The sequence below is a fragment of the Pristiophorus japonicus genome, unplaced genomic scaffold (assembly GCF_044704955.1).
Source record: "Pristiophorus japonicus isolate sPriJap1 unplaced genomic scaffold, sPriJap1.hap1 HAP1_SCAFFOLD_1216, whole genome shotgun sequence".
In the NCBI taxonomy this organism is placed as follows: Eukaryota; Metazoa; Chordata; class Chondrichthyes; family Pristiophoridae; genus Pristiophorus; species Pristiophorus japonicus.
In genome coordinates this window covers 45585-72500 of record NW_027250880.1, presented here as the reverse complement: position 1 = coordinate 72500, position 26916 = coordinate 45585, and the positions used below count along the sequence as shown (strand labels likewise).

The 26916-nt window shown below is 48.2% G+C and overlaps 1 protein-coding gene across 1 annotated transcript in view; it reads right to left on the bottom strand.

The window, feature by feature from the left end:
* LOC139242092 (ankyrin repeat and fibronectin type-III domain-containing protein 1-like) overlaps positions 1-26916 on the bottom strand; it is a gene marked incomplete at its 3' end in the record, with an annotated part of 52421 nt that overhangs the window by 15190 nt on the left and 10315 nt on the right. Inside the window, exons 2-6 of the mRNA XM_070870238.1 lie at positions 11929-12139; positions 11026-11205; positions 8389-8502; positions 1469-1566; positions 457-547 (exon numbers count right to left, since the gene is read on the bottom strand). Of these exons, the coding sequence (XP_070726339.1) occupies positions 457-547; positions 1469-1566; positions 8389-8502; positions 11026-11205; positions 11929-12139 (694 nt within the window). The remainder of the gene's footprint in view (positions 1-456; positions 548-1468; positions 1567-8388; positions 8503-11025; positions 11206-11928; positions 12140-26916) is intronic.

The following is a 26916-nucleotide window of genomic DNA, read 5'->3' as shown; positions in this document are numbered from 1 at the left end:
TCCCCCAGCCCCTGTGTGTCACCCCCCCTGTGCCCCCCCCCACCGTGTCTCCCCCCCAGGCTCCCCCCCCCCATGCCCCCAGGGTGTTTCTCTCACAGACCGGCTGTATAGCTGTAGCATTTTCTGATTTATTTGAGATGTGTTAATGTTGTGTTGTGTTACCTGTGGCCTAGTCAGCAGCATATTGTGAAATAATAGTCTGACCGACCATTGGTCACATCCCACTACATCCAATCCACAGCACACATTACAGGGACCAATCTTTGATTCAATAAGAGAGGGGAGGTGTTAGGGATAATGAAATTATTGCTAATTATGGATATTCAGTAGCACAGTGCTGTATAAATCTCTGGAGCACATACTCCAAGTGCAATGAAAATATTTTAATAGTGTGTAGGATTCTTTGTTCAGAAAATCAGAATAAATTGCTCTTTTCCTCAGTGAACCTTTACTTACTGGATGGAATGGCGAATACCGGACTTGCAGCCTGTGCTGGACCCCAGCCCTTCATATTGGCTGCTGACACTCGCACATAGTAAGCTCGACCCTGGCATGGGATTAAAAAGATTCGATTAAAATGTTACAGCCCATGTACACTCTCCCCTATCATACACTCTGCCCACCCATTCAATCCCCTCCCACAGCCCATAATATCTCCAAGTTTGCAGATGACACTAAGCTGGGTGGCAGTGTGAGCTGTGAGGGGGACACTAGGAGGCTGAAGGGTGACTTGGACAGGTTAGGTGAGTGGGCAAATACATGGCAGGTGCAGTATAATGTGGATAAATGTAAGGACGTTCATGCTATTGAGGGAGTGCAGCGAAGGTTCACCAGACTGATTCCAGGGATGGCTGGACTGACATCTGAGGAGAGACTGGATCAACTGGGCCTTTATACACTGGATTTAGAAGGATGAGAGGGGATCTCATAGAAAAATATAAGGTTCTGACGGGACTGGACAGGTTAGATGAGGGAAGAATGTTCCCGATGTTGGGGAAATCCAGAACCAGGGACATAGTCTAAGGATAAGGGGTAGGCCATTTAGGACTGAGATGAGGAGAAACTTCTTCACTCAGAGAGTTGGTAACCTGTGGAATTCCCTGCCGCAGAGAGTTGTTGATGCCAGTTCATTGAATATATTCAAGAGGGAGTTAGATATGGCCCTTACGGCCAAAGGGGTTCATGGGGTATGGAGAGAAAGCAGGAAAGGGGTACTGAGGGAATGATCAGCCATGATCTTATTGAATGGTGGTGCAGGCTCGAAGGGCCGAATGGCCTACTCCTGCACCTATTTTGTAAGTTTCTATGTACACTCTCCCCTATCATACACTCTAGTCACCCATTCAATCCCCTCTCGCAGTCCCTGTACAGTCCCCGCATTTGTAAATAACAGCCCTCCCTCCCCTGTGATGCCAGACTATGTTGCTGTGACAGTGTGAGGTTAGCATGAGTTGATGACTGTATTTACCGTAATCAGACCTGGGATTGTACATCTCAGCGAGCTGAGGTTCTCCACGATTATCTCCCCACACTGTGCTGAGAAATCCATCAAACAGCTCCACTCCACTAGGACAACATTATAAAAATAAATTGTAATTCTTTCAAAGACATGGCTAATAACATTTTTAAAACATTCTGGTCTTAACACAAATTTAGCATTTTATGGTGATAACACTTCCTGTGTCATCGGCCCCTCAGTGTGTCTGTCCCATTGCCCACACCCTTCGCTGCTTCTCCTGTGGTATCTCATCCTTATTTACTCTTTTTTTGATATATATTAATGACCTGGGTATACAGGGCATCATTTCAAAGTTCTGATACAAAACTGGGAAATGAAGCAAACAATGAGGAGCCAGTAACAGGCTTCAGGAGGACGGACTGGTGAAATGGACAGATACGTGGCAGATGAAATTTGAGAGAGAGAAGTGTGAAGTGATACATTTTGGTCAGAAGCAGGAGGAGAGGTAATATAAACTAACGGGTACAATATTAAAAGGGGTGCAGGAACAGAGAGTCCTGGGGTGTAGGTGCACAAATCATGACAAAGAAGGCGATAAAGAAAGGAAAGATAGATTACGAAGGTAAACTTGCGCAAAACATAAAAACAGATAGTAAAAGCTTTTACCGATATATAAAACGGAAAAGAGTGACTAAAGTAAATGTTGGTCCCTTAGAAGATGAGAAGGGGGATTTAATAATGGGAAATGTGGAAATGGCTGAGACCTTAAACAATTATTTTGCTTCGGTCTTCACAGTGGAAGACACAAAAAACCATGCCAAAAATTACTGGTCACAGGAATGTGGGAAGGGAGGACCTTGAGACAATCACTATCAGTAGGGGGGTAGTGCTGGACAGGCTAATGGGACTCAAGGTAGACAAGTCCCCTGGTCCTGATGAAATGCAGCCCAGGGTATTAAAAGAGATGGCGGAAGTTATAGCAGATGCATTCGTTATAATCTACCAAAATTCTCTGGACTCTGGGGAGGTACCAGCGGATTGGAAAGCAGCTAATGTAATGCCTCTGTTTAAAAAAGGGGGCAGACAAAAGGCAGGTAACTATAGGCCGGTTAATTTAACATCTGCAGTGGGGAAAATGCTTGAAGCTATCATTAAGGAAGAAATAGCGGGACATCTAGATAGGAATAGTGCAATCAAGCAGACGCAACATGGATTCATGAAGGGGAAATCATGTTAAACTAATTTACTGGAATTCTTTGAGGATATAACGAGCATGGTGGATAGAGGTGTACCGATGGATGTGATGTATTTAGATTTCCAAAAGGCATTCGATAAGGTGCCACACAAAAGGTTACTGCAGAAGATAGAGGTACGCGGAGTCAGAGGAAATGTATTAGCATGTATCGAGAATTGGCTGGCTAACAGAGAATCGGGATAAATGGGTCCTTTTCAGGTTGGAAATCGGTGGTTAGTGGTGTGCCACAGGGATCGGTGCTGGGACCACAACTGTTTACAATATACATGGATAACCAGGAAGAGGGGACAGAGTGTAGAGTATTAAAATTTGCAGATGACACAAAGATTAATGGGAAAGCGGGTTGTGTAGAGGAAACAGAGAGGCTGCAAAGAGATTTAGATAGGTTAAGCGAATGGGCTAAGGTTTGGCAGATGGAATACAATGTCGGAAAATGTGAGGTCATCCACCTTGGGAAAAAAAAACAGTAAAAGGGAATATTATTTGAATGGGGAGAAATTACAACATGCTGCGGTGCAGAGGGACCTGGGGGTCCTTGTGCATGAATCCCAAAAAGTTAGTTTGCAGGTGCAGCAGGTAATCAGGAAGGCGAATGGAATGTTGGCCTTCATTGCGAGAGGGATGGAGTACAAAAGCAGGGAGGTCTTTCTGCAACTGTACAGGGTATTGGTGAGGCCGCACCTGGAGTACTGCATGCAGTTTTGGTCACCTTACTTAAGGAAGGATATACTGGCTTTGGAGGGGGTACAGAGACGATTCACTCGGCTGATTCCAGAGATGAGGGAGTTACCTTATGATGATAGATTGAGTAGACTGGGTTTTTATTCGTTGGAGTTCAGAAGGATGAGGGGTGATCTTATAGAAACATTTAAGATAATGAAAGGGATAGACAAGATAGAGGCAGAGAGGTTGTTTCCATTGGTAGGGGAGACTAGAACTAGGGGGCACAGCCTCAAAATACGGGGGAGCCAATTTAAAACCGAGTTGAGAAGGTATTTCTTCTCCCAGAGGGTTGTGAATCTGTGGAATTCTCTGCCCAGGGAAGCAGTTGAGGCTAGCTCATTGAATATATTCAAGTCACAGATAGATAGATTTTTAACCAATAAGGGAATTAAGGGTTACGGGGAGCGGGCGGGTAAGTGGAGCTGAGTCCACGGCCAGATCAGCCATGATCTTTTTGAATGGCGGAGCATGCTCGAGGGGCTAGATGGCCTCCTCCTGTTCCTAATTCTTATGTTCTTATGTTCTTATATTAAAGATGGCAGGGCAGGTTGAGAAGGCTGTTAAAAAGCTTATGGGATCCTGGGTTTATTAATAGAGGATAGAGTACAGAAGACAGGAAGTTATGCTAAACTTTTATAAAACTGACATCAGTTGGAGAATTTAGACCTTGAATATGCTTTGCTGATGGGAGAGTGTAAATCTGCGAGATGCTCTCTCCCTCTCATCCTCCTGGGCCACAGTAATGGAGATACTTCCAAAGGCTGAGGGGTTTGGATCGAGTAAATAGGGAGAGACTGTTTGCAGGGGCCGGAGGGTCAAAACCAGCAGACACCGGTTTAAGATCATTTGCAAAAGAACTAGAGGGGGAGATGAGGAGAATGTGTTTACGCAGTGAGTTGTTGTGATCGGGAATGCGCTGCCTGAAAGGGCGGTGGGAGCAGATTCAATAGTTACTTTCAAAAGGGAGTTGGATAAATAGTTGAAAAGAAACTAACTGTGGGGCTGTGGAGAAAGGGCAGGGGGAGTGGGACAAATTGGATAGCTCTTTCAGAGAGCCGGCACAGGCTCGATGGGTTGAATGTGCTGTCTGACTATGATTCGAGGACTCCTGCTCATTATCCGGTGACAATAACAATGTTTTAACACTGCCAAATTTCTCTTCTGCAACCGTGTCAAGTCACTTCTAACTGTTGCCTGGAACCTCTTCCACAGCCATGGGCATTTGGACGGGTAGGGGTACAGCATTATGTTTTCCCAGGGCCGCCCTCTCTGACTGGACCGTGTCCTGGGAGGTTTCATCACATCCCCGCTGCCCTGCCCCCATTGGCTGCCTGACATGTCAATCATCACGGCAACCGGTCAATAATGGCAGCTACAATCCCCACAATCCTCTGCGCTCCAGAATCTGGTCCATGCACCGTATGGTTTCACCAGGGTCTGAGTGCATCAGAGCTGCAATGCATCCTGCGTGCGTAGTGACCCTGCTGTTTGTTATGAGTCTGCCTGGAGGGACCAGGAGGAATCAAAGAATCATAGAATGGTTACAGCACAGAAGGAGGCTATTCGGCCTGTCGAGCCCGTGCCGGCTCTCCGCAAGAGCACTTCAGCCAGTCCCATTCCCCGTAGCTCTGCAGGTATTTATCCAATTCCCTTTTGAAAGCTACTTTGAAAGCATTCCAGATCCTAACCACTCGCTGCGGAAAAAAAGTTTTTGCTCATGTCGCTTTTGGTTCTTCTGCCAATCACCTTAAATCTGTGTCCTCTGGTTCCCGACCCTTCCACCAATGGGAACAGTTTCTCTCGATCTACTCTGTCCAGACCCCTCATGGTTTTGAACACCGCAATCAAATCTCCTCTCAACCTTCTCTGCTCCAAGGAGAACATAGAAACTTAGAAAATAGGTGCAGGAGTAGGCCATTCGGCCCTTCGAGCCTGCACCGCCATTCAATGAGTTCATGGCTGAACATGAAACTTCAGTACCCCATTCCTGCTTTCTCGCCATACCCCTTGATCCCCCTAGTAGTAAGGACTTCATCTAACTCCTTTTTGAATATATTTAGTGAATTGGCCTCAACAACTTTCTGTGGTAGAGAATTCCACAGGTTCACCACTCTCTGGGTGAAGAAGTTTCTCCTCATCTCGGTCCTAAATGGCTTACCACTTATCCTTAGACTGTGACCCCTGGTTCTGGACTTCCCCAACATTTGGAACATTCTTCCTGCATCTAACCTGTCTGAACCCGTCAGAATTTTAAACGTTTCTATGAGGTCCCCTCTCATTCTTCTGCACTCCAGTCAATACAAGCCCAGTTGATCCAGTCTTTCTTGATATGTCAGTCCCGCCATCCCAGGAATCAGTCTGGTGAATCTTCGCTGCACTCCCTCAATAGCAAGAATGTCCTTCCTCAAGTTAGGAGACCAAAACGGTACACAATACTCCAGGTGTGGCCTCACCAAGGCCCTGTACAACTGTAGCAACACCTCCCTGCCCCTGTACTCAAATCCCCTAGCTATGAAGGCCAACATGCCATTTGCTTTCTTAACCGCCTGCTGTCCCTGCATGCCAACCTTCAATGACTGATGTACCATGACACCCAGGTCTCGTTGCACCTCCCCTTTTCCTAATCTGTCACCATTCAGATAATAGTCTGTCTCTCTGTTTTTACCACCAAAGTGGATAACCTCACATTTATCCACATTATACTTCATCTGCCATGCATTTGCCCACTCACCTAACCTATCCAAGTCACTCTGCAGCCTCATAGCATCCTCCTCGCAGCTCATACTGCCACCTAACTTAGTGTCATCCGCAAATTTGGAGATACTACATTTAATCCCCTTGTCTAAATCATTAATGTACAGTGTAAACAGCACAGAACCTTGCGGTACCCCACTAGTCACTGCCTGCCATTCTGAAAAGTACCCATTTACTCCTACTCTTTGCTTCCTGTCTGACAACCAGTTCTCAATCCATGTCAGCACACTACCCCCAATCCCATGTGCTTTAACTTTGCACATTAATCTCTTGTGTGTGACCTTGTCGAAAGCCTTCTGAAAGTCCAAATATACCACATCAACTGGTTCTCCCTTGTCCACTCTACTGGAAACATCTTCAAAAAATTCCAGAAGATTTGTCAAGCATGATTTCCCTTTCACAAATCCATGCTGACTTGGACCTATCATGTCACCTCTTTCCAAATGCGCTGCTATGACATCCTTAATAATTGATTCCATCATTTTACCCACTACTGAGGTCAGGCTGACCGGTCTATAATTCCCTGTTTTCTCTCTCCCTCCTTTTTTAAAAAGTGGGGTTACATTGGCTACCCTCCACTCGATAGGAACTGATCCAGAGTCTATGGAATGTTGGAAAATGACTGTCAATGCATCCGTTATTTCCAAGGCCACCTCCTTAAGTACTCTGGGATGCAGTCCATCAGGCCCTGGGGATTTATCGGCCTTCAATCCCATCAATTTCCCCAACTAATAAGGATTTCCCTCAGTTCCTCCTCCTTACTAGACCCTCTGACCCCTTTGATATCCGGAAGGTTGTTTGTGTCCTTCTTCGTGAATACCGAACCAAAGTACTTGCTCAATTGGTCTGCCATTTCTTTGTACCCCGTTATGACCCCCTGATTCTGACTGCAGGGGACCTACGTTTGTCTTTACTAACCTTTTTCTCTTTACATATCTATAGAAACTTTTGCAATCCGCCTTAATGTTCCCTGCAAGCTTCTTCTCGTACTCCATTTTCCCTGCCCTAATCAAACCCTTTGTCCTCCTCTGCTGAGTTCTAAATTTCTCCCAGTCCCCGGGTTCGCTGCTATTTCTGGCCAATTTGTAAGACACTTCCTTGGCTTTAATACTATCCCTGATTTCCCTTGATAGCCACGGTTGAGCCACCTTCCCTTTTTTCTTTTTACTCCAGACAGGAATGTACAATTGTTGTCGTTCATCCATGCGGTCTCTAAATGTCTGCCATTGCCTATCCACAGTCAACCCCTTCAGTATCATTCGCCAATCTATCCTAGCCAATTCACGCCTCATACCTTCAAAGTTACCCTTCTTTAAGTTCTGGACCATGGTCTCTGAATTAACTGTTTCATTCTCCATCCTAATGCAGAATTCCACCATATTATGGTCACTCTTCCCCAAGGGGCCTCGCACAATGAGATTGCTAATTAATCCTCATTACACAACACCCAGTCTAAGATGGCCTCCCCCCTAATTGGTTCCTCGACATATTGGTCCAGAAAACCATCCCTTATGCACTCCAGGAAATCCTCCTCCACTGTATTGCTTCCAGTTTGGTTAACCCAATCTATGTGCATATTAACGTCACCCATTATAACTGCTGCACCCTTATTGCATGCACCCCTAATTTCCTGTTTGATGCCCTCCCCAACATCACTACTACTATTTGGAGGTCTGTACACAACTCCCACTAACGTTTTTTGCACTTTGGTGTTCTGCAGCTCTACCCATATAGATTCCACTAACAACCCCAGCTTCTCCAGTCTATGAAATACCTCATTCCTGGAATCATTCTCGTAAATCTTTTCTGCACCCTCTCTAAGGCCTTCACATCCTTCCTGAAGTGTGGTGCCCAGAATTGGACACAATACTCCAGTTGAGGCCGAACCAGTCCCCAGGATTTTTCTCCCGGGTTTCTCACAGGCATGTGATTAATCTTTAATTCCACAAGAGTGCAGGACAGTGCTGGAGGGGAGCCAACAATGCATGCTCCCACTTCATTTTACACTCCACCAACCCAGAAATTACCCAAAGACAGCTGAAACTAACACAGATAATCAGCGCCTCATCATCGCTGCTCACACATGACAAACGGCAGCCTGGGCGATTGAGCAGCAGGCATTGGCAATCTGGGACCTGTACTGGAGAAGGGAGTCAGTGTCCGCGAGAGAGATGAGGGGGAGGAAAGAGGGAAATACCTTTGTATCTGGTGACCACAGCGGAGTTAACACTCAGCGGCTCCTGAAAGGTGACGGTCAGTGAAATGTTGCTCGTTACAGAGAGGGACACGTTGGTGGGAGCATCTGGAACCACTGCAATAAAACAAAGGGACAAAGGTAACTCACTCCCTATATATAAACCCCCCGAACCCCTCGATTAGATTCCAGCCTGTAACTCACTCCCGGGTATCTGTTATTCTATATATAAACCCCCGAACCCCCCGATTAGATTCCAGCCTGTAACTCACTCCCAGGTATCTGTTATTCTATATATAAACCCCCCGAACCCCTCGATTAGATTCCAGCCTGTAACTCACTCCCAGGTATCTGTTATTCTATATATAAACCCCCCGAACCCCTCAATTAGATGCCAGCCTGTAACTCACTCCCGGGTATCTGTTATTCTATATATAAACCCCCCGAACCCCTTGATTATACCCCAGCCTGTAACTCACTCCCGGGTATCTATTATTCTATATATAAACCCCCCGAACCCCTCGATTAGATTCCAGCCTGTAACTCACTCCCGGGTATCTGTTATTCTATATATAAACCCCCCGAACCCCCCGATTATACCCCAGCCTGTAACTCACTCCCGGGTATCTGTTATTCTATATATAAACCCCCCGAACCCCTCGATTATACCCCAGCCTGTAACTCACTCCCGGAGATCTGTTATTCTATATATAAACCCCCCGAACCCCTCGATTAGATTCCAGCCTGTAACTCACTCCCGGGTATCTGTTATTCTATATATAAACCCCCAAACCTCTCAATTAGATCCCAGTTTGTAACTCACTCCCGGGTCTCTGTTATTCTATATATAAACCCCCGAACCCCTCGATTAGATTCCAGCCTGTAACTCACTCCCGGGTATCTGTTATTCTACATATAAACACCCTGAACCCCACGATTAGATTCCAGACTGTAACTCACTGCCGGGTATCTGTTATTCTATATATAAACCCCCCCCGAACCCCTCGATTATACCCCAGCCTGTAACTCACTCCCGGAGATCTGTTATTCTATATATAAACACCTCCGAACCCCTCGATTAGATTTCAGCCTGGAACCCACTCCCGGGTATCTGTTTATTCTATATAATCCCCCCGAACCCCTCGATTAGATTCCAGCCTGTAATTCACTCCCGGAGATCTGTTATTCTATATATAAACCCCCCGAACTCCTCGATTATACCCCAGCCTGTATCTCACTGCCGGGTTTCTGTTATTCTATATAAACCCCCCCGAACCCCTCGATGAGATTCCCGCCTGTAACTCACTCCCGGGTATCTGTTATTCTATATATAAACCCCAGAACCTATCAATTAGTTTCCAGCCTGTAACTCACTCCCGGGTATCTGTTATTCTATATATAAACCCCTCCGAACCCCTCAATTAGATTCCCGCCTGTAACTCACTCCCGGATATCTGTTATTCTATATATAAACCCCACCGAACCCCTCGATTAGATTCCCGCCTGTAACTCACTCCCGGGTATCTATTATTCTATATATAAACCCCCCGAACCCCTCGATTAGATTCCAGCCTGTAACTCACTCCCGGGTATCTGTTATTCTATATATAAACCCCCTGAACCCCTCGATTAGATTCCAGCCTGTAACTCACTCCCGGGTATCTGTTATTCTACATAAAAACCCCCTGAACCCCTCGATTAGATTCCAGCCTGTAACTCACTCCCGGGTATCCGTTATTCTATATATAAACATCCCGAACTCCTCGATTAGATGCCAGCCTGTAACTCACTCCCGGGTATCTGTTATTCTATATATAAACCCCATCGAACCCCTCGATTAGATTCCAGCCTGTAACTCACTCCCGGGTATCTGTTATTCTATATATAAACCCCCCTAACCCCTCGATTATACCCCAGCCAGTAACTAACTCCTGGATATCTGTTATTCTATATATAAACCCCCCGAACCCCTCGATTAGATTCCAGCCTATAACTCACTCCCGGAGATCTGTTATTCTATATATAAACCCCCCGAACCCCTCGATTATACCCCAGCCTGTAACTCACTCCCGGCTATCTGTTATTCTATATATAAACCCCCCGAACCCCTCGATTAGATTCCAGCCTATAACTCACTCCCGGAGATCTGTTATTCTATATATAAACCCCCCGAACCCCTCGATTATACCCCAGCCTGTATCTCACTGCCGCGTATCTGTTATTCTATATATAAACCCCCCAAACCCCTCGATTAGAATCCAGCCTGTAACTCACTCCCGGAGATCTGTTATTCTATATATAAACCCCCCGAACCCCTCGATTAGATTCCAGCCTGTAACTCACTCCTGGATATCTGTTATTCTATATAACCCCCCCCCCCCCCACCCCCCCGAACCCCTCGATTAGATTCCAGCCTGTAACTCACTCCCGGTATCCGTTATTCTATATATAAACCCCCCGAACCCCTCGATTAGATTCCAGCCTGTAACTCACTCCCGGTATCCGTTATTCTATATATAAACCCCCGAAGCCCTGAATTGGACAGCCCCTGTAGTTACTGTCAGTTCTATTGTCTATGGGGGAGGGTGTTATGTGGAAACAGACTTCGGATTCTGATCCCTTTGTTGTGCGGACTCTTACTTGTGTGTTCAAAGCCCGTTCTCATGCGCTTGTACAGGCTGTGTCTCCACTCCCAGGCTCTCAGTTGTTTCTCCCTCTCTGTACTGTCGTAGGTGATTCCGTCGCTCAGCTGGCCTACCCGGTGCTGGGCCTCCTGTATCAGGTTAGTCAGGTGCATGTCCCGCGTCTCCAGACTGACAACTAGCAACAAAACAAAGTGAGCTTAGTTCAGCAGCGATTGATTCTCACCTGCCCTGCCTGATGTTAATGGGGGATGCAGTTAAAAGCCTCAGAATGGGGTCTTCCACAATCTATCAAGTTCAAATAACCAATCAATAAGAACAGAATCTAGTCCTTTAACTATTTTATATACCTTAATCCCTGAGCCATACAGGAGGTGGGCAGGGGAAACGTCTCAAGGACACCCTCAATGCCTCTCTGATAAAGTGCAACATCCCCACTGACACCTGGGAGTCCCTGGCCAAAGACCGCCCTAAGTAGAGGAAGTGCATCCGGGAGGGCGCTGAGCACCTCGAGTCTCATCGCCGAGAGCATGCAGAAACCAAGCGCAGGCAGCGGAAGGAGCGTGCGGCAAACCAGTCCCACCCTCCCCTTCCCTCAACCACTGTCTGTCCCACCTGTGACAGGGACTGTAATTCCCGTATTGGACTGTTCAGTCACCAGAGAACTCACGTTTAGAGTGGCAGCAAGTCTTCCTCGATTTCGAGGGACTGCCTATGATGATACCTTAATCAAGTGTATAGATCCAGCTGTGGAAACGTCACTGAGTAACTCCGGTTTTACAAGCTGGAAATCATTCTCGTGAGCCTGCTCTGAACCTTTCCCAAAAGCGCCCACCCTGTGAGCAGACCAAAGCTATCGGCGCTGTAAGCAGACAGAGAAAGGATGAGAGGACGGACTCACAGTGAGGGCTCTCCTTGGCTCCAGCCTTCAGGAGGATCCGAGCGACAGGCACATTGTTGGTCATCACAGCGACATCCAATGGCATCAGCCCCTCACAGTTGGGAGTGTTCAGATCCAGCTCATCCACACTGTACTCACTGAGCAGCAGCTGCACAGCATCAAGGTCCTGCTGCTCTACCGCCTCGAACAGGGCTTCATTGCACTGCAAATTCTGCAAGGGAGCACGCAGAATCTGTCAGAGGCACGAACATAAAAAGTAGCAGGAGTAGGCCATACGGCCCCGAGAGCCTGCTCCGCCATTTAATACGATCATGGCTGATTCAATCCTGGACTCGGGTCCACTTCCCTGCCCGCTCCCCATAACCCCTTATTCCCTTATCTATCGCTGTCTATCTCTATCTTAAATATATTCAATGTCCCAGCCTCCACAGCTCTCTGAGGCAGCGAATTCCACAGATTTACAACCCTCTGAGAGAAGAAATTCCTCCTCATCTCAGTTTTAAATGGGCGGCCCCTTATTCTAAGATCATGCCCCCTAGTTCTAGTCTCACCTATCAGTGGGAACATCCTCTCTGCATCCACCTTGTCGAGCTCCCTCATAATCTTATATGTTTCGATAAGATCACCTTTCATTCTTCTAAATTCCAATGAGTAGAGGCCAAAACTACTCAACCTTTCCTCATATGTCAACCTCCTCATCTCCGGAATCAACCGAGTGAACCTTCTCTGAACTGCCTCCAAAGCAAGTATATCCTTTCGTAAATTTGGAAACTGATACGTCCTTACTATACAGTATAAATGCACACGAAACCTATGCTTGAGAGAAGGTCAGTCTGTGACCTGTCCTTTATTCCTTAGCACTCAAGTGATGGAAGTGGGTGGAGCTTCCTCTTTTATACCTGAAGGTCTAGGTTAGGAGTGTCTCCCACAAGTTCACCACCTAATGGTCATTGTTCTCACAGTGTACAACTTAGGTCAGATTATACATAGAAACATAGAAACATAGAAAATAGGTGCAGGAGCAGGCCATTCAGCCCTTCTAGCCTGCACCGCCATTCAATGAGTTCATGCAACTTCAGTACCCCATTCCTGCTTTCTCGCCATACCCCTTGATCCCCCGAGTAGTAAGGACTTCATCTAACTCCCTTTTGAATATATTTAGTGAATTGGCCTCAACAACTTTCTGTGGTAGAGAATTCCACAGGTTCACCACTCTCTGGGTGAAGAAGTTTCTCCTCATCTCTGTCCTAAATGGCTTACCCCTTATCCTTAGACTGTGACCTCTGGTTCTGGGCTTCCCCAACATTGGGAACATTCTTCCTGCATCTAACCTGTCTAAACCCGTCAGAATTTTAAACGTTTCTATGAGATCCCCTCTCATTCTTCTGAACTCCAGTGAATACAAGCCCAGTTGATCCAGTCTTTCTTGATAGGTCAGTCCCACCATCCCGGGAATCAATCTGGTGAACCTTCGCTGCACTCCCTCAATAGCAAGAATGTCCTTCCTCAAGCTAGGAGACCAAAACTGTACACAATACTCCAGGTGTGGCCTCACCAAGGCCCTGTACAACTGTAGCAACACCTCCCTGCCCCTGTACTCAAATCCCCTCGCTATGAAGGCCAACATTCCATTTGCTTTCTTAACCGCCTGCTGTACCTGCATGCCAACCTTCAATGACTTATGTACCATGACACCCAGGTCTCGTTGCACCTCTCCTTTTCCTAATCTGTCACCATTCAGATAATAGTCTGTGTCTCTGTTTTTACCACCAAAGTGGATAACCTCACATTTATCCACATTATACTTCATCTGCCATGCATTTGCCCAATTTGTATGCCACTTCCTTGGCTTTAATACTATCCCTGATTTCCCATTGATAGCCACGGTTGAGCCACCTTCCCTTTTTTATTTTTACCCCAGACAGGGATGTACAATTGTTGTAATTCATCCATGCGGTCTCTAAATGTCTGCCATTGCCCATCCACAGTCAACCCCTTAAGTATCATTTGTCAATCTATCCTAGCCAATTCACGCCTCATACCTTCAAAGTTACCCTTCTTTAAGTTCTGGACCATGGTCTCTGAATTAACTGTTTCATTCTCCATCCTAATGCAGAATTCCACCATATTATGGTCACTCTTCCCCAAGGGGCCTCGCACAACGAGATTGCTAATTAATCCTCTCTCATTATACAACACCCAGTCTAAGATGGCCTCCCCCCTAGTTGGTTCCTCAACAGATTGGTCAAGAAAACCATCCCTTATGCACTCCAGGAAATCCTCCTCCACCGTATTGCTTCCAGTTTGGCTAGCCCAATCTATGTGCATATTAAAGTCACCCATTATAACTGTTGCACCTTTATTGCATGCACCCCTAATTTCCTGTTTGATGCCCTCCCCAACATCACTACTACTGTTTGGAGGTCTGTACACAACTCCCACTAACGTTTTTTGCCCTTTGATGTTCTGCAGCTCTACCCATATAGATTCCACATCATCCAAGCTAATGTCCTTCCTAACTATTGCATTAATCTCCTCTTTAACCAGCAATGCTACCCCACCTCCTTTTCCTTTTATTCTATCCTTTCTGAATGTTGAATACCCCTGGATGCTGAGTTCCCAGCCCTGATCATCCTGGAGCCACGTCTCCGTAATCCCGATCACATCATATTTGTTAACATCTATTTGCACAGTTAATTCATCCACCTTATTACGGATACTCCTTGCATTAAGACACAAAGCCTTCAGGCTTGTTTTTTTAACACCCTTTGTCCTTTTAGAATTTTGCTGTACAATGGCCCTTTTTGTTCTTTGCCTTGGGTTTCTCTGCCCTCCACTTTTCCTCATCTCCTTTCTGTCTTTTGCTTTTATCTTTTTGTTTCCCTCTGTCTCCCTGCATTGGTTCCCATCCCCCTGCCATATTAGTTTAACTCCTCCCCAACAGCACTAGCAAACACTCCCCCTAGGACATTGGTTCCGGTCCTGCCCAGGTGCAGACCGTCCGGTTTGTACTGGTCCCACCTCCCCCAGAACCGGTTCCAATGCCCCAGGAATTTGAATCCCTCCCTGCTGCACCACTGCTCAAGCCACGTATTCATCTGTGCTATCCTGCGATACCTACTCTGACTAGCACGTGGCACTGGTAGCAATCCCGAGATTACTACTTTTGAGGTCCTACTTTTTAATTTAGCTCCTAGCTCCTTAAATTCGTTTTGTCGGACCTCATCACTTTTTTTACCTATGTCGTTGGTACCAATGTGCACCACGACAACTGGCTGTTCTCCCTCCCTTTTTAGAATGTCCTGCACCCGCTCCGAGACATCCTTGACACTTGCACCAGGGAGGCAACATACCATCCTGGAGTCTCGGTTGCGGCCGCAGAAACGCCTATCTATTCCCCTTACAATTGAATCCCCTATCACTATCGCTCTCCCACTCTTTTTCCTGCCCTCCTGTGCAACAGAGCCAGCCACGGTGCCATGAACTTGGCTGCTGCTGCCCTCTCCTGATGAGTCATCCCCCTCAACAGTACTCAAAGCAGTGTATCTGTTTTGCAGGGGGATGATCGCAGGGGACCCCTGCACTACCTTCCTTGCACTGCTCTTCCTGCTGGTCTTCCATTCCCTATCTGGCTGTGGACCCTTCACCTGCGGTAAGACCAACTCGCTACACGTGCTACTCACGTCATTCTCAGCATCGTGGATGCTCCAGAGTGAATCCACCCTCAGCTCCAATTCCGCAACGCGGTCCGTCAGGAGCTGGAGGCGGATATACTTCCCGCACACGTAGTTGTCAGGGACACCGGAAGTGTCCCTGAGTTCCCACATGGTACAGGAGGAGCATATCACGTGACCGAGCTCTCCTGTCATGACTTAACCCTTAGATACACTTAAATTGGCAACAACAATGTTAAAGTTTACTCACTGTTATGGAAGAGAAAAAAGAAAAACTACTCACCAATCACCAGCCAATAACTTACCCCCTTGGCTGTGACGTCACCTTTCTGTTTCTTTCTACTTCTTTTTTGCCTTCTCCCTGTAGCTGCACAAGCCACGCCACTCACCGAACTCGCGCTGCTCCCGGTCTCACTGGCCTTTATAGGCCTCTCCGATCCCCGGAACTCCCGCCACTCGCCGAACTCGCACTGCTCCCGGTCTCACTGGCCTTTATAGGCCTCTCCGATCCCCGGAACTTCCACCACTCCTCGAACTCGCGCTGCTCCCGGTCTCACTGGCCTTTATAGGCCTCTCCGATCCCCGGAACTCCCGCCTCTCCCCGAACTCGCGCTGCTCCCGGTCTCACTGGCCTTTATAGGCCTCTCCGATCCCCGGAACTCCCGCCTCTCGCCGAACTCGCGCTGCTCCTGGTCTCACTGGCCTTTTGTAGGCCTCTCCGATCCCCGGAACTCCCGCCTCTCGTGGAACTCGCGCTGCTCCCGGTCTCACTGGCCTTTATAGGCCTCTCCGATCCCCGGAACTCCCGCCTCTCCTGTCATGGTAGTCATATTGTGACTGGCGCCTGCTCTCGACAATTTCTTTCATGGCAGGGTGTATAAGGGATAACCGGGTTTTGAGTGTCCTTTTCATTAGCAGCTCTGCGGATGGAACCCCTGTGAGCGAGTGTGGTCGGGATCTGTAGGCCAACAGGAAGCGTGATAAGCGGCTTTGCAGGGAACCGCCTTGGATTCTGAGCATCCCCTGCACTGCTCATTCTGCCTGGCTGTTTGAGGCCGGCTTGAACGGTGCCATTCTGACATGGTTAATTCCATTGCCTGCCATGAAGTCCTGAAATTCAGTACTTGTGAAGCACGGGCCATTGTCGCTGACCAAGACGTCCGGTAGACCGTGGGCGGCGAACATTGCCCGTAGACTTTCTACCGTGGCAGAGGATGTGCTTGAATTTAAAATGTCACACTCGATCCATTTGGAATAGGCGTCTAGTACAACCAAAAAAATTTTTTCTATGAAAGGACCTGCGTAGTCCACATGGATGCGTGACCAAGGCTTGGCAGGCCATGGCCAGGGACTAAGGGGGGCTTCCCTGGGCGCATTGCCCAGCTGGGCACACGTGTTGCACCTGCAAACACAAAGTTCCAGATCTGCGTCTATCCCTTGCCACCAAACGTGTGACCTGGCAATTGCCTTCATCGTGACAATGCCCGGGTGCTCATTGTGGAGTTCTCTGATGAACACCTCTCTGCCCATCTGGGGCATGACTACGCGGTTTCCCCACAGTAGGCAATCGGCCTGAATCGAGAGTTCATCCCTGCGCCTGTGAAATGGTTTAAATTCCTCAAGGCATGCCCTGTACGTGGCTGCCCAGTCCCCATTCAGGACACATTTCTTGACTAGAGACAATAGCGGGTCTCTATTTGACTTTAATCTGATGGGCTGTCACGGGTGAGCCTTCGCTTCCGAAAGCTTCAACAGCCATGACCATCTCAGCACCATGCTCGGTTGCCCCCTCAGTGGTGGCTAGTGGGAGCCTGCTGAATGCATCGGCGCAGTTTTCGGTGCCCGGTCTGTGCCGAATTGTGTAGTCATAGGCGGCTAACGTGAGTGCCCACCTCTGTATGTGGGCCGATGCGTTTGCATTTATTGCCTTGTTGTCGGCCAAAAGGGACGTTAGGGGTTTGTGATCTGTCTCCAGCTCAAATTTCCTGCCAAACAGGTACTGGTGCATTTTCTTTACCGCATATACACATGCGAGCGCCTCCTTTTCTACCATCCCATAGCCCCTTTCTGCCTGGGTCAGACTTCTGGAGGCATAAGCTACCGGCTGTAACTGACCCTTGGCATTGACATGCTGCAACACACACCCGACACCATAGGACGACGCATCGCACGTTAAAACAAGTTTCTTACATGGGTCATTTAGCGTTAACAGATTGTTGGAACATAACAAATTGCATGCTCTATTAAAAACTCTTTCCTGGCTGTCCCCCCAGATCCATTCACGACCTTTGCGTAGGAGCACGTGTAGCGGCTCTAGCAGCGTGCTCAATATGGGAAGAAAGTTACCAAAATAGTTCAGGAGCCCCAGGAACGAACACAGCTCCGTCGTGTTACGGAGTCTGGGTGCTCTCTGGATTGCTTCCGTCTTGGACGCAGTTGGGCTGATCCCGTCTGCTGCTACCCTCATCCCCAGGAATTCTACCTCTGGAGCTAGGAAGACGCACTTCGCCTTTTTCAGTCGCAGCCCTACCCGGTCTAGTCTGCGTAGCACCTCCTCCAGGTTGTGGAGGTGTTCTTCAGTATCGTAACCCGTAATGAGGATGTCGTCCTGAAAAACCACCGTCCCTGGAATCGACTTGAGGAGGCTTTCCATATTCCATATGAGGCGGCGGCCGAGCGAATCCCGAACAGACATCTGTTGTACTCAAACAACCCCTTGTGTGTCGTGATGGTGGTCAGCTTCTTCGACTCACTCGCCAGCTCCTGGGTCATGTAAGCTGAGGTCAGGTCTAATTTTGAAAAAAGTTTGCCACCGGATAGCGTCGCAAAGAGGTCCTCCGCTCTCGGTATCGGGTACTGGTCTTGGAGTGACACACGATTGATGGTGGCCTTGTCATCACCACATATCCTGACCGACTCTTCACATATTTAAAGAAGCTTTTGCAGTCAGTTTTTATGTTCCCTGCGAGCTTACACTCATACTCTATTTTCCCCCTCCTAATTAAACCCTTTGTCCTCCTCTGCTGAATTCTAAATTTCTCCCAGTCTTTAGGTTTGCTGCTTTTTCTGGCCAATTTATATGCCTCTTCCTTGGATTTACATTATCCTTAATTTCCCTTGTTAGCCACGGTTGAGCCACCTTCCCCGTTTTATTTTTACGCCAGACAAGGATGTACAATTGTTGAAGTTCATCCATGTAATCTAAAAATGTCTGCCATTGCCTATCCACCGTCAACCCTTTAAGTATCATTCGCCAGTCTATTCTCGCCAATTCATGTCTCATACCATCGAAGTTACCTTTCCTTATGTTCAGGACCCTAGTCTCTGAATTAACTGTGTTACTCTCCATCTTAATGAAGAATTCTACCATATTATGGTCACTCTTCCCCAAGGGGCCTCGCACAACAAGATTGCTAATTAATCCTCTCTCATTACACAACACCCAGTCTAGGATGGCCAGCTCTCGAGTTGGTTCCTCAACATATTGGTCTGGAAAACCATCCATTATATACTCCAGGAAATCCTCCTCCACCGCATTGCTACCAGTTTGGTTAGCCCAATCGATATGTAGATTAAAGTCACCCATGATAACTGCTGTACCTTTATTGCATGCATCCCTAATTTCCTGTTTGATGCCATCCCCAACCTCACTACTACTGTTTGGTGGTCTGTACACAACTCCCACTAGCGTTTTTTGCCCTTTGGTGTTCTGCAGCTCTACCCATATAGATTCCACATCATCCAAGCTAATGTCCTTCCTTACTTTTGCGTTAATCTCCTCTTTAACCAGCAACACCACTTCACCTCCTTTTCCTTTCTGTCTATTCTTCCTGAATATTGAATACCCCTGGATGTTGAGTTCCCAGCCTTGGTCACCCTGGAGCCATGTCTCCGAAATCCCAATTACATCATATCCGTTAACAGCTATCTGCGCAGTTAATTCATCCACCTTATTACGAATGCTCCTCGCATTGAGACACAGAGCCTTCAGGCTTGTTTTTTTAACACTCTTTGTCCTTTTAGAATTATGTTGCAATGTGGCCCTTTTTGATTTTTGCCTTTGATTTCGCTGCCCTCGTCTCTTCCGTTTCTCCTTTCTATCTTTTGCTTCTGCCCCCATTTTACTTCCCTCTGTCTCCCTGCATAGGTTTCCATCCCCCTGCTATATTAGTTTAAACCCTCCCTGTTATATATGTAAACTTGGAATTACCATGTCTAACCACTAGAGGACTTATCCCTTGGAGTCCCAAGGAATCCCACAATCCCTTGGGAGCACCTGTATATAAGGAGGCCTCACAGGCTGGAGAGGCACTCTGAGATCTGTAATAAAGGACTACGGTCACACCTTAATTTGAGCTCACAGTATCTAGTCTGATTCTTTATTCAAGACATAACAACTGGCGACGAGATACAAATGATGAACCCCACTGCAACAATGCATAGAACCGTGGGCATCCTGGAGAAATTTTCGGAGGGAGATGATTGGGAAACCTTCGTGGAGCGACTCGACCAATACTTCATGGTCAATGAGCTGGAAGGAGAAGCGAATGCTGCCAAATGAAGAGCGACCCTCCTCCTACTCCATTTGCGGGGCACCAACGTATAGCCTCATGAAAAACCTGCTCGCTCCAGCAAAACATACGTACAAGTCGTACGATGAGTTGTGCACACTGGTCCGGGAGCATCGAAACCTGAAGGAAAGCGTTCTGATGGCGAGGTATCGGTTCTACACTTACAAGAGATCTGAAGGTCAGGAAGTGGCGAGCTACATCGCCGAGCTAAGGCACCTTGCAGGACATTCCAAATTGGAAGGACATTTGGAGCACATGCTCAGGGACCTTTGTACTTGGCATTGGCCACGAAGTGATACTTCGCAAACTTTTGGCTGCAGAGACTCCAACCTTGAGTAAGGCCATAGTGATAGCCCAGGCATTCATCGCCACCAGTGACAATACCAAACACATTTCTCAGCACTCTAGTGCTGCTGCAAGTACTATGAACAAAGTAACATTGTTTTCGAATCGAAATGTACAGGGCAGGACTCACATGCCTGTAGCTGCACGGCCGCAGATGACTCAGAGTCCACCATCAAGGGTGGTGATAAAAGGCCATTAACACCTTGTTGGCGCTGCGGAGGTGATTATCGTTTCCATTCATGCCACTTCAAAGGATACGTTTGCAAGGGTTGTGGAACAACGTATGTGCAGGTGAGCTGCAAACCCTACTAATCCTGCAAACCACCATGTTGCACAGGAGGACAGATCCACGGTGGATCATGACGAACCAGAGCCTCAGACAGGGTAGGCAGAGATATATGGGGTGTGATACGTCCTTACTACACAGTATAAATGCACACGAGGCCCATGCTTGAGAGAAGGTCAGTCTGTGACCTGTCCTTTATTCCTCAGCACTCAAGTGATGAAGGTGGGTGGAGCTTCCCCTTTTATACCTGAAGGCCCAGGTTAGGAGTGTCTCCCACCTCGTGGTCAGTGTTCTCACGGTGTACAACTTAGGTCAGTTTATACATGGGTTAAAATGCTGGTTGAATACATGACATCACCTCCCCCCCCCCAAAGTCTTATTGGGATCACAGGTTAAGTCTCTCTGGTGGTTTATGTTCCCTTGTAGAGCGCCTGAGTTGGGGCTCTGGTTGTTGGGCGCTGGCCTGAATGTCTGCTGTTTACAGTGCCTCAGGCCTGTCCGGACTGACCACAGTGACTGGGCTCTCCTCCCTTTGGTTCCAGTGTTCAGTCACCTGTGGTGGAGTGAACTCTACATCGTGTTCTTCCTCTGCTTCTTCTATGGGGTTGCTGAACCTCCTTTTTGTTTGATCCACATGTTTGCGGCAGATTTGTCCATTGGTAAGTTTAACTACCAGAATCCTATTTCCCTCTTTGGCAATCACAGTGCCTGCGAGCCATTTGGGCCCTTCAGCGTAGTTGAGGACAAAAACAGGATCATTTACATCAATACATCGCGCCCTCGCATTCCTGTCATGGTAGTGATATTGTGACTGGCGCCTGCTCTCGACAATTTCTTTCATGGTGGGGTGTATAAGGGATAATCGGGTTTTGAGCGTCCTTTTCATTAGCAGCTCTGCGGGTGGAACCCCTGTGAGCGAGTGTGGTCGGGATCTATAGACCAACAGGAGGCGTGATAAGCGGCTTTGTAGGGAACCCCCTTGGATTCTGAGCATCCCCTGTTTGATTATCTACACTGCTCGTTCTGCCTGGCCGTTTGAGGCCGGCTTCAACGGTGCCGTTCTAACATGGTTAATTCCATTGCCTGCCATGAAGTCCTGGAATTCAGTGCTTGTGAAGCACGGGTCATTGACGCTGACCAAGATGTCCGGTAGACCGTGGGCGGCGAACATTGCCCGTAGACTTTCTACCGTGGCAGAGGATGTGCTTGAATTTAAAATGTCACACTTGATCCATTTGGAGTAGGCGTCTACTACAACCAAAAACATTTTCCCCATGAAAGGACCTGCGTAGTCCACAGGGATGCGTGACCAAGGCTTGGCGGGCCATGGCCAGGGGTTAAGGGGGGCTTCCCTGGGCGCATGGCCCAGCTGGGCACACGTGTTGCACATGCGAACACAAAGTTCCAGATCTGCGTCTATCCCTGGCCACCAAACGTGTGACCTGGCAATTGCCTTCATCACAACAATGCCCGGGTGCTCATTGTGGAGTTCTCTGATAAACACCTCTCTGCCCATCTGGGGCATGACTACTCGGTTTCCCCACATTAGGCAATCGGCCTGAATCGAGAGTTCATCCTTGCGCCTGTGAAATGGTTTAATTTCTCAGGGCATGCCCTGTACGTGGCTGCCCAGTCCCCATTCAGGACACATTTCTTGACTAGAGACAATAGCGGGTCTCTATTTGTCCAGACTTTAATCTGACGGACTGTCACGGGTGAGCCTTCGCTTCTGAAAGCTTCAACAGCCATGACCATCTCAGCATCATGCTCGGTAGCCTCCTCAGTGGTGGCTAGTGGGAGCCTGCTGAGTGCATCAGCGCAGTTTTCGGTGCCTGGTCTGTGCCGAGTTGTGTAGTCATAGGCGGCTAACGTGAGTGCCCACCTCTGTATGTGGGCCGATGCGTTTGCATTTATGGCCTTGTTGTCGGCCAAAAGGGACATTAGGGGTTTGTGATCTGTCTCCAGCTCAAATTTCCTGCCAAACAGGTACTGGTGCAATTTCTTTACCGCATATACACATGTTAGCGCTTCCTTTTCTACCATCCCGTAGCCCCTTTCTGCCTGGGACAGACTCCTGGAGGCATAAGCTACCGGCTGTAACTGACCCTTGGCATTGACATGCTGCAACACACACCCGACACCATAGGACGACGCATCGCACGTTAACACAAGTTTCTTACATGGGTCATATAGCGTTAACAGATTGTTGGAACATAACAAATTGCGTGCTCTATTAAAAGCCCTTTCCTGGCTGTCCCCCCAGACCCATTCGCGACCTTTGCGTAGGAGCACGTGTAGTGGCTCTAGCAGCGTGCTCAATTTGGGAAGAAAGTTACCAAAATAGTTCAGGAGCCCCAGGAATGAACGCAGCTCTGTCGTGTTACGGGGTCTGGGTGCTCTCTGGATCGCTTCCGTTTTGGACGCAGTAGGGCTGATCCCGTCTGCTGCTACCCTCATCCCCAGGAATTCTACCTCTGGAGCTAGGAAGACACACTTCGCCTTGTTCAGTCGCAGACCTACCCGGTCCAGTCTGCGTAGCACCTCCTCCAGGTTGTGGAGGTGTTCTTCAGTATCGTAACCCGTAATGAGGATGTCGTCCTGAAAAACCACCGTCCCTGGAATTGACTTGAGGAGACTTTCCATATTTCGTTGGAAGATCGCGGCGGCTGAGCGAATCCCGAACGGACATCTGTTGTACTCAAACAACCCCTTGTGTGTCGTGATGGTGGTCAGCTTCTTCGACTCACTCGCCAGCTCCTGGGTCATGTAAGCTGAGGTCAGGTCTAATTTTGTCGCAAAGAGGTCCTCCGCTCTCGGTAGCGGGTACTGGTCTTGGAGTGACACCCGATTGATGGTGGCCTTGTAATCGCCACATATCCTGACCGACCCATCCGCCTTGAGCACCAGCACAATCGGGCTCGCCCAGTCACTGAATTCGACTGGCGAGATGATGCCTTCCCTCAGCAGGCGGTCCAATTCGCCTTCTATCTTTTCCCACATCTAGCCTTGTGGTGTCCTGGCCTGGTGACCGGGTTTATGTGAATCACTACCTTGGCCCCCATGAAAGTGCCAATGCCGGGTTGAAATAATGAGTCAAATTTGTCCAGGACCTGTGAGCATGATACTCACTCCACAGAGGAAATTGCATTGACATCGCCCCATTTCCAGTTCATGACAGCAAGCCAACTCCTCCCCAGCAGTGCGGGACCGTCCCACGGGACAATCCAGAGTGGCAACCTGTTCTCCGAATCTTTGTGGGTCACGACTACCGTGGCGCTGCCTAGCACCGGAATGATCTGCTTTGTGTAAATACGTAGCTGTGCGTCAATCGGCGATAATTTTGGCCTCCTGGCCTTGGATGCCCACAACTTTTTGAACTGTTTGATACCCATCAGGGACTGGCTGGCCCCCGTGTCTAGCTCCATTGATACTGGGATGCCATTGAGGATCACTTTCATCATTATTGGTGGCGTCCTGGTGTATGAACTGTATACGTGCTCCACATGAACTCGCTGAACTTCAGCTTCCAGCGATTTCCCCCAGTGTCCATTTCTCCAATTTCTGCAGGTATTTTGCTCATCTCTGCAAACTCCGGCTGAGTGTGTGCCTCCACGCCTCCAGCGTGAGCTGCTGTTGGAAACAAAAGGTCCCTTGCCAGTCGATCGTCCCTGACTGCCCCTGTTATTGTCCTTGAGTGCACCATTAACAGGTGTTGATGGCCCCATTACTGGCCGCATTGTCCCTTGCGATGGCGTGAATTGCCGTTCAGCTTGCCATTGTCTCTGTCGAACTCCCCCTCTGGGTTCGACTACATGTTGGGGCATGCCCGACTGCCCTTGTCTGCCTGGAGAACTGTGTGCTGCTTTAACAATGTTGAATCTCTGTCCCAACCATTCCTTAACACAGTACCTCTCGTCTGTTCTGCTCGTGGCCATGCTCGCATGGTTTAAATCCCAGTTTCTCATCGCCATTGATACGTCCTTACTATACAGTATAAATACACACGAGGTCCATGCTTGAGAGAAGGTCAGTCTGTGACCTGTCCTTTATTTCATAGCACTCAAGTGATGAAGGTGGGTGGAGCTTCCCCTTTTATACCTGAAGGTCCAGGTTAGGAGTGTCTCCCACCTAGTGGTCAGTGTTCTCACGGTGTACAACTTAGGTCAGATTATACATGGGTTACAATGCTGGTTGAATACATGGGGTGCACACATTTAGCACAAAGTGTCCCCCGATAATGCTGAAGGTTGAATTAAATGGACTCCCGGTGTCCATGGAGCTGGACATGGGTGCAAGCCAGTCCATAATGAGCAAAAGGACTTTCGATAAATTGTGGTGCAGCAAGGCCGCAAGGCCAGTCCTGACTCCCATTCGCACTAAACTGAGAACATTCACAGACGAACTGATTCCTGTAATCGGCAGTGCTACCGTAAAGGTCTCCTCCGATGGAGCAGTGCACAAGCTACCACTCTGGGTGGTACCGGGCGATGGTCCCACGCTGCTCGGCAGGAGCTGGCTGGGAAAGATACGCTGGAACTGGGACGACATCCGAGCGCTTTCGTCCATCGACAACACCTCATGCCCATCCTAAACACGTTCCCCTCGCTGTTCGAACCAGGTATCGGAAAGTTCCAAGGAGCAAAAGTGCAGATCCATTTGATTCCGGGGGCGCGACCCATCCATCACAAGGTGAGAGTGGTACCTTACATGATGAGAGAGAGGGTGGAGATCGAGCTGGACAGGCTGCATTGAGAGGGCATCGTTTCGCCGATCAAATTCAATGAGTGGGCCAGTCCGATTGTTCCAGTCCTTAATGGAGACGGCACCGTCAGACTCTGTGGTGATTACAAAGTGACTATCAATCGTTTCTCACTGCAGGATCAATACCCACTACCGAAAGCAGATGACCTATTTGCTCCACTGGCGGGAGGGAAAACGGTCATGAAGCTGGACTTTACCTCGGCCTACATGACGCAGGAGCTGGAGGAATCATCGAAGGGCCTCACCTGCATCAACACGCATAAAGGTCTCTTCATTTACAACAGATGCCCGTTTGGAATTAGATAAGCCGCGGCGATATTCCAGAGAAACATGGAAAGCCGACTGAAGTCAGTCCCGCGCACTGTGGTCTTCCAGGACGACATCTTAGTTACAGGTCGGGACACAGTCGAGCACCTGCAGAACCTGGAGGAGGTTCTTAGTCGACTCAACCGCATGGGGCTCAGCTTAAAACGCTCGAAGTGTGTTTTCCTGGTGCCTGAAGTGGAGTTCCTGAGGAGAAGAATCGCGGCAGACGACATCAGGCCTTCCGATTCGAAGACGGAGGCAATCAAGAACGCACTGAGACCACAGAACGTGATGGAGCTACGGTCGTTTCTCGGACTCCTGAACTACTTTGGTAACTTCTTACCGGATCTCAACACACTGTTAGAACCACTGCATGTCTTACTGCGTAAAGGAGATGAATGGGTATGGGGTAAAAGCCAAGAAAATGCCTTTGAAACTGTTATGCTCAAACAAATTACTTGTGTTGTATGATCCATGTAAGCGTTTGGTACTAACATGTGATGTGTCATCATACGGTGTCGGGTGTGTATTTCAACAAGCTAATGAATCTGGGAAATTGCAACCGGTTGCTTATGCATCCAGAAGTCTGTCTAAGGCCGAGAGGGCCTATAGTATGATTGTAAAAGAAGCGTTAACTTGTGTTTATGGGGTAAAGAAAATGCATCAATATCTGTTTGGGCTCAAATTTGAATTGGAAACCGAACATAAGCCACTTATATCCCTTTTTTCTGAAAGCAAGGGGATAAATACGAATGCATCGGCCCGCATCCAGAGATGGGCGCTCATGTTGTCCACATATAACTACGCCAACCGCCACAGGCCAGGCACAGAAAACTGTGCCGATGCTCTCAGTAGGCTGCCATTGCCCACCACGGGGTGGAGATGGCACAGCCCACAGATTTAGTGATGGTAATGGAAGCATTCGAGAGTGAGCAATCACCTGTTACCGCCCGACAGATTAAAATCTAGATGAGCCAGGACCCCTTACTGTCCTCAGTAAAAAAACTGTGTGCTCCACAGGAGTTGGTCTAGTGTCCCGTTAGAG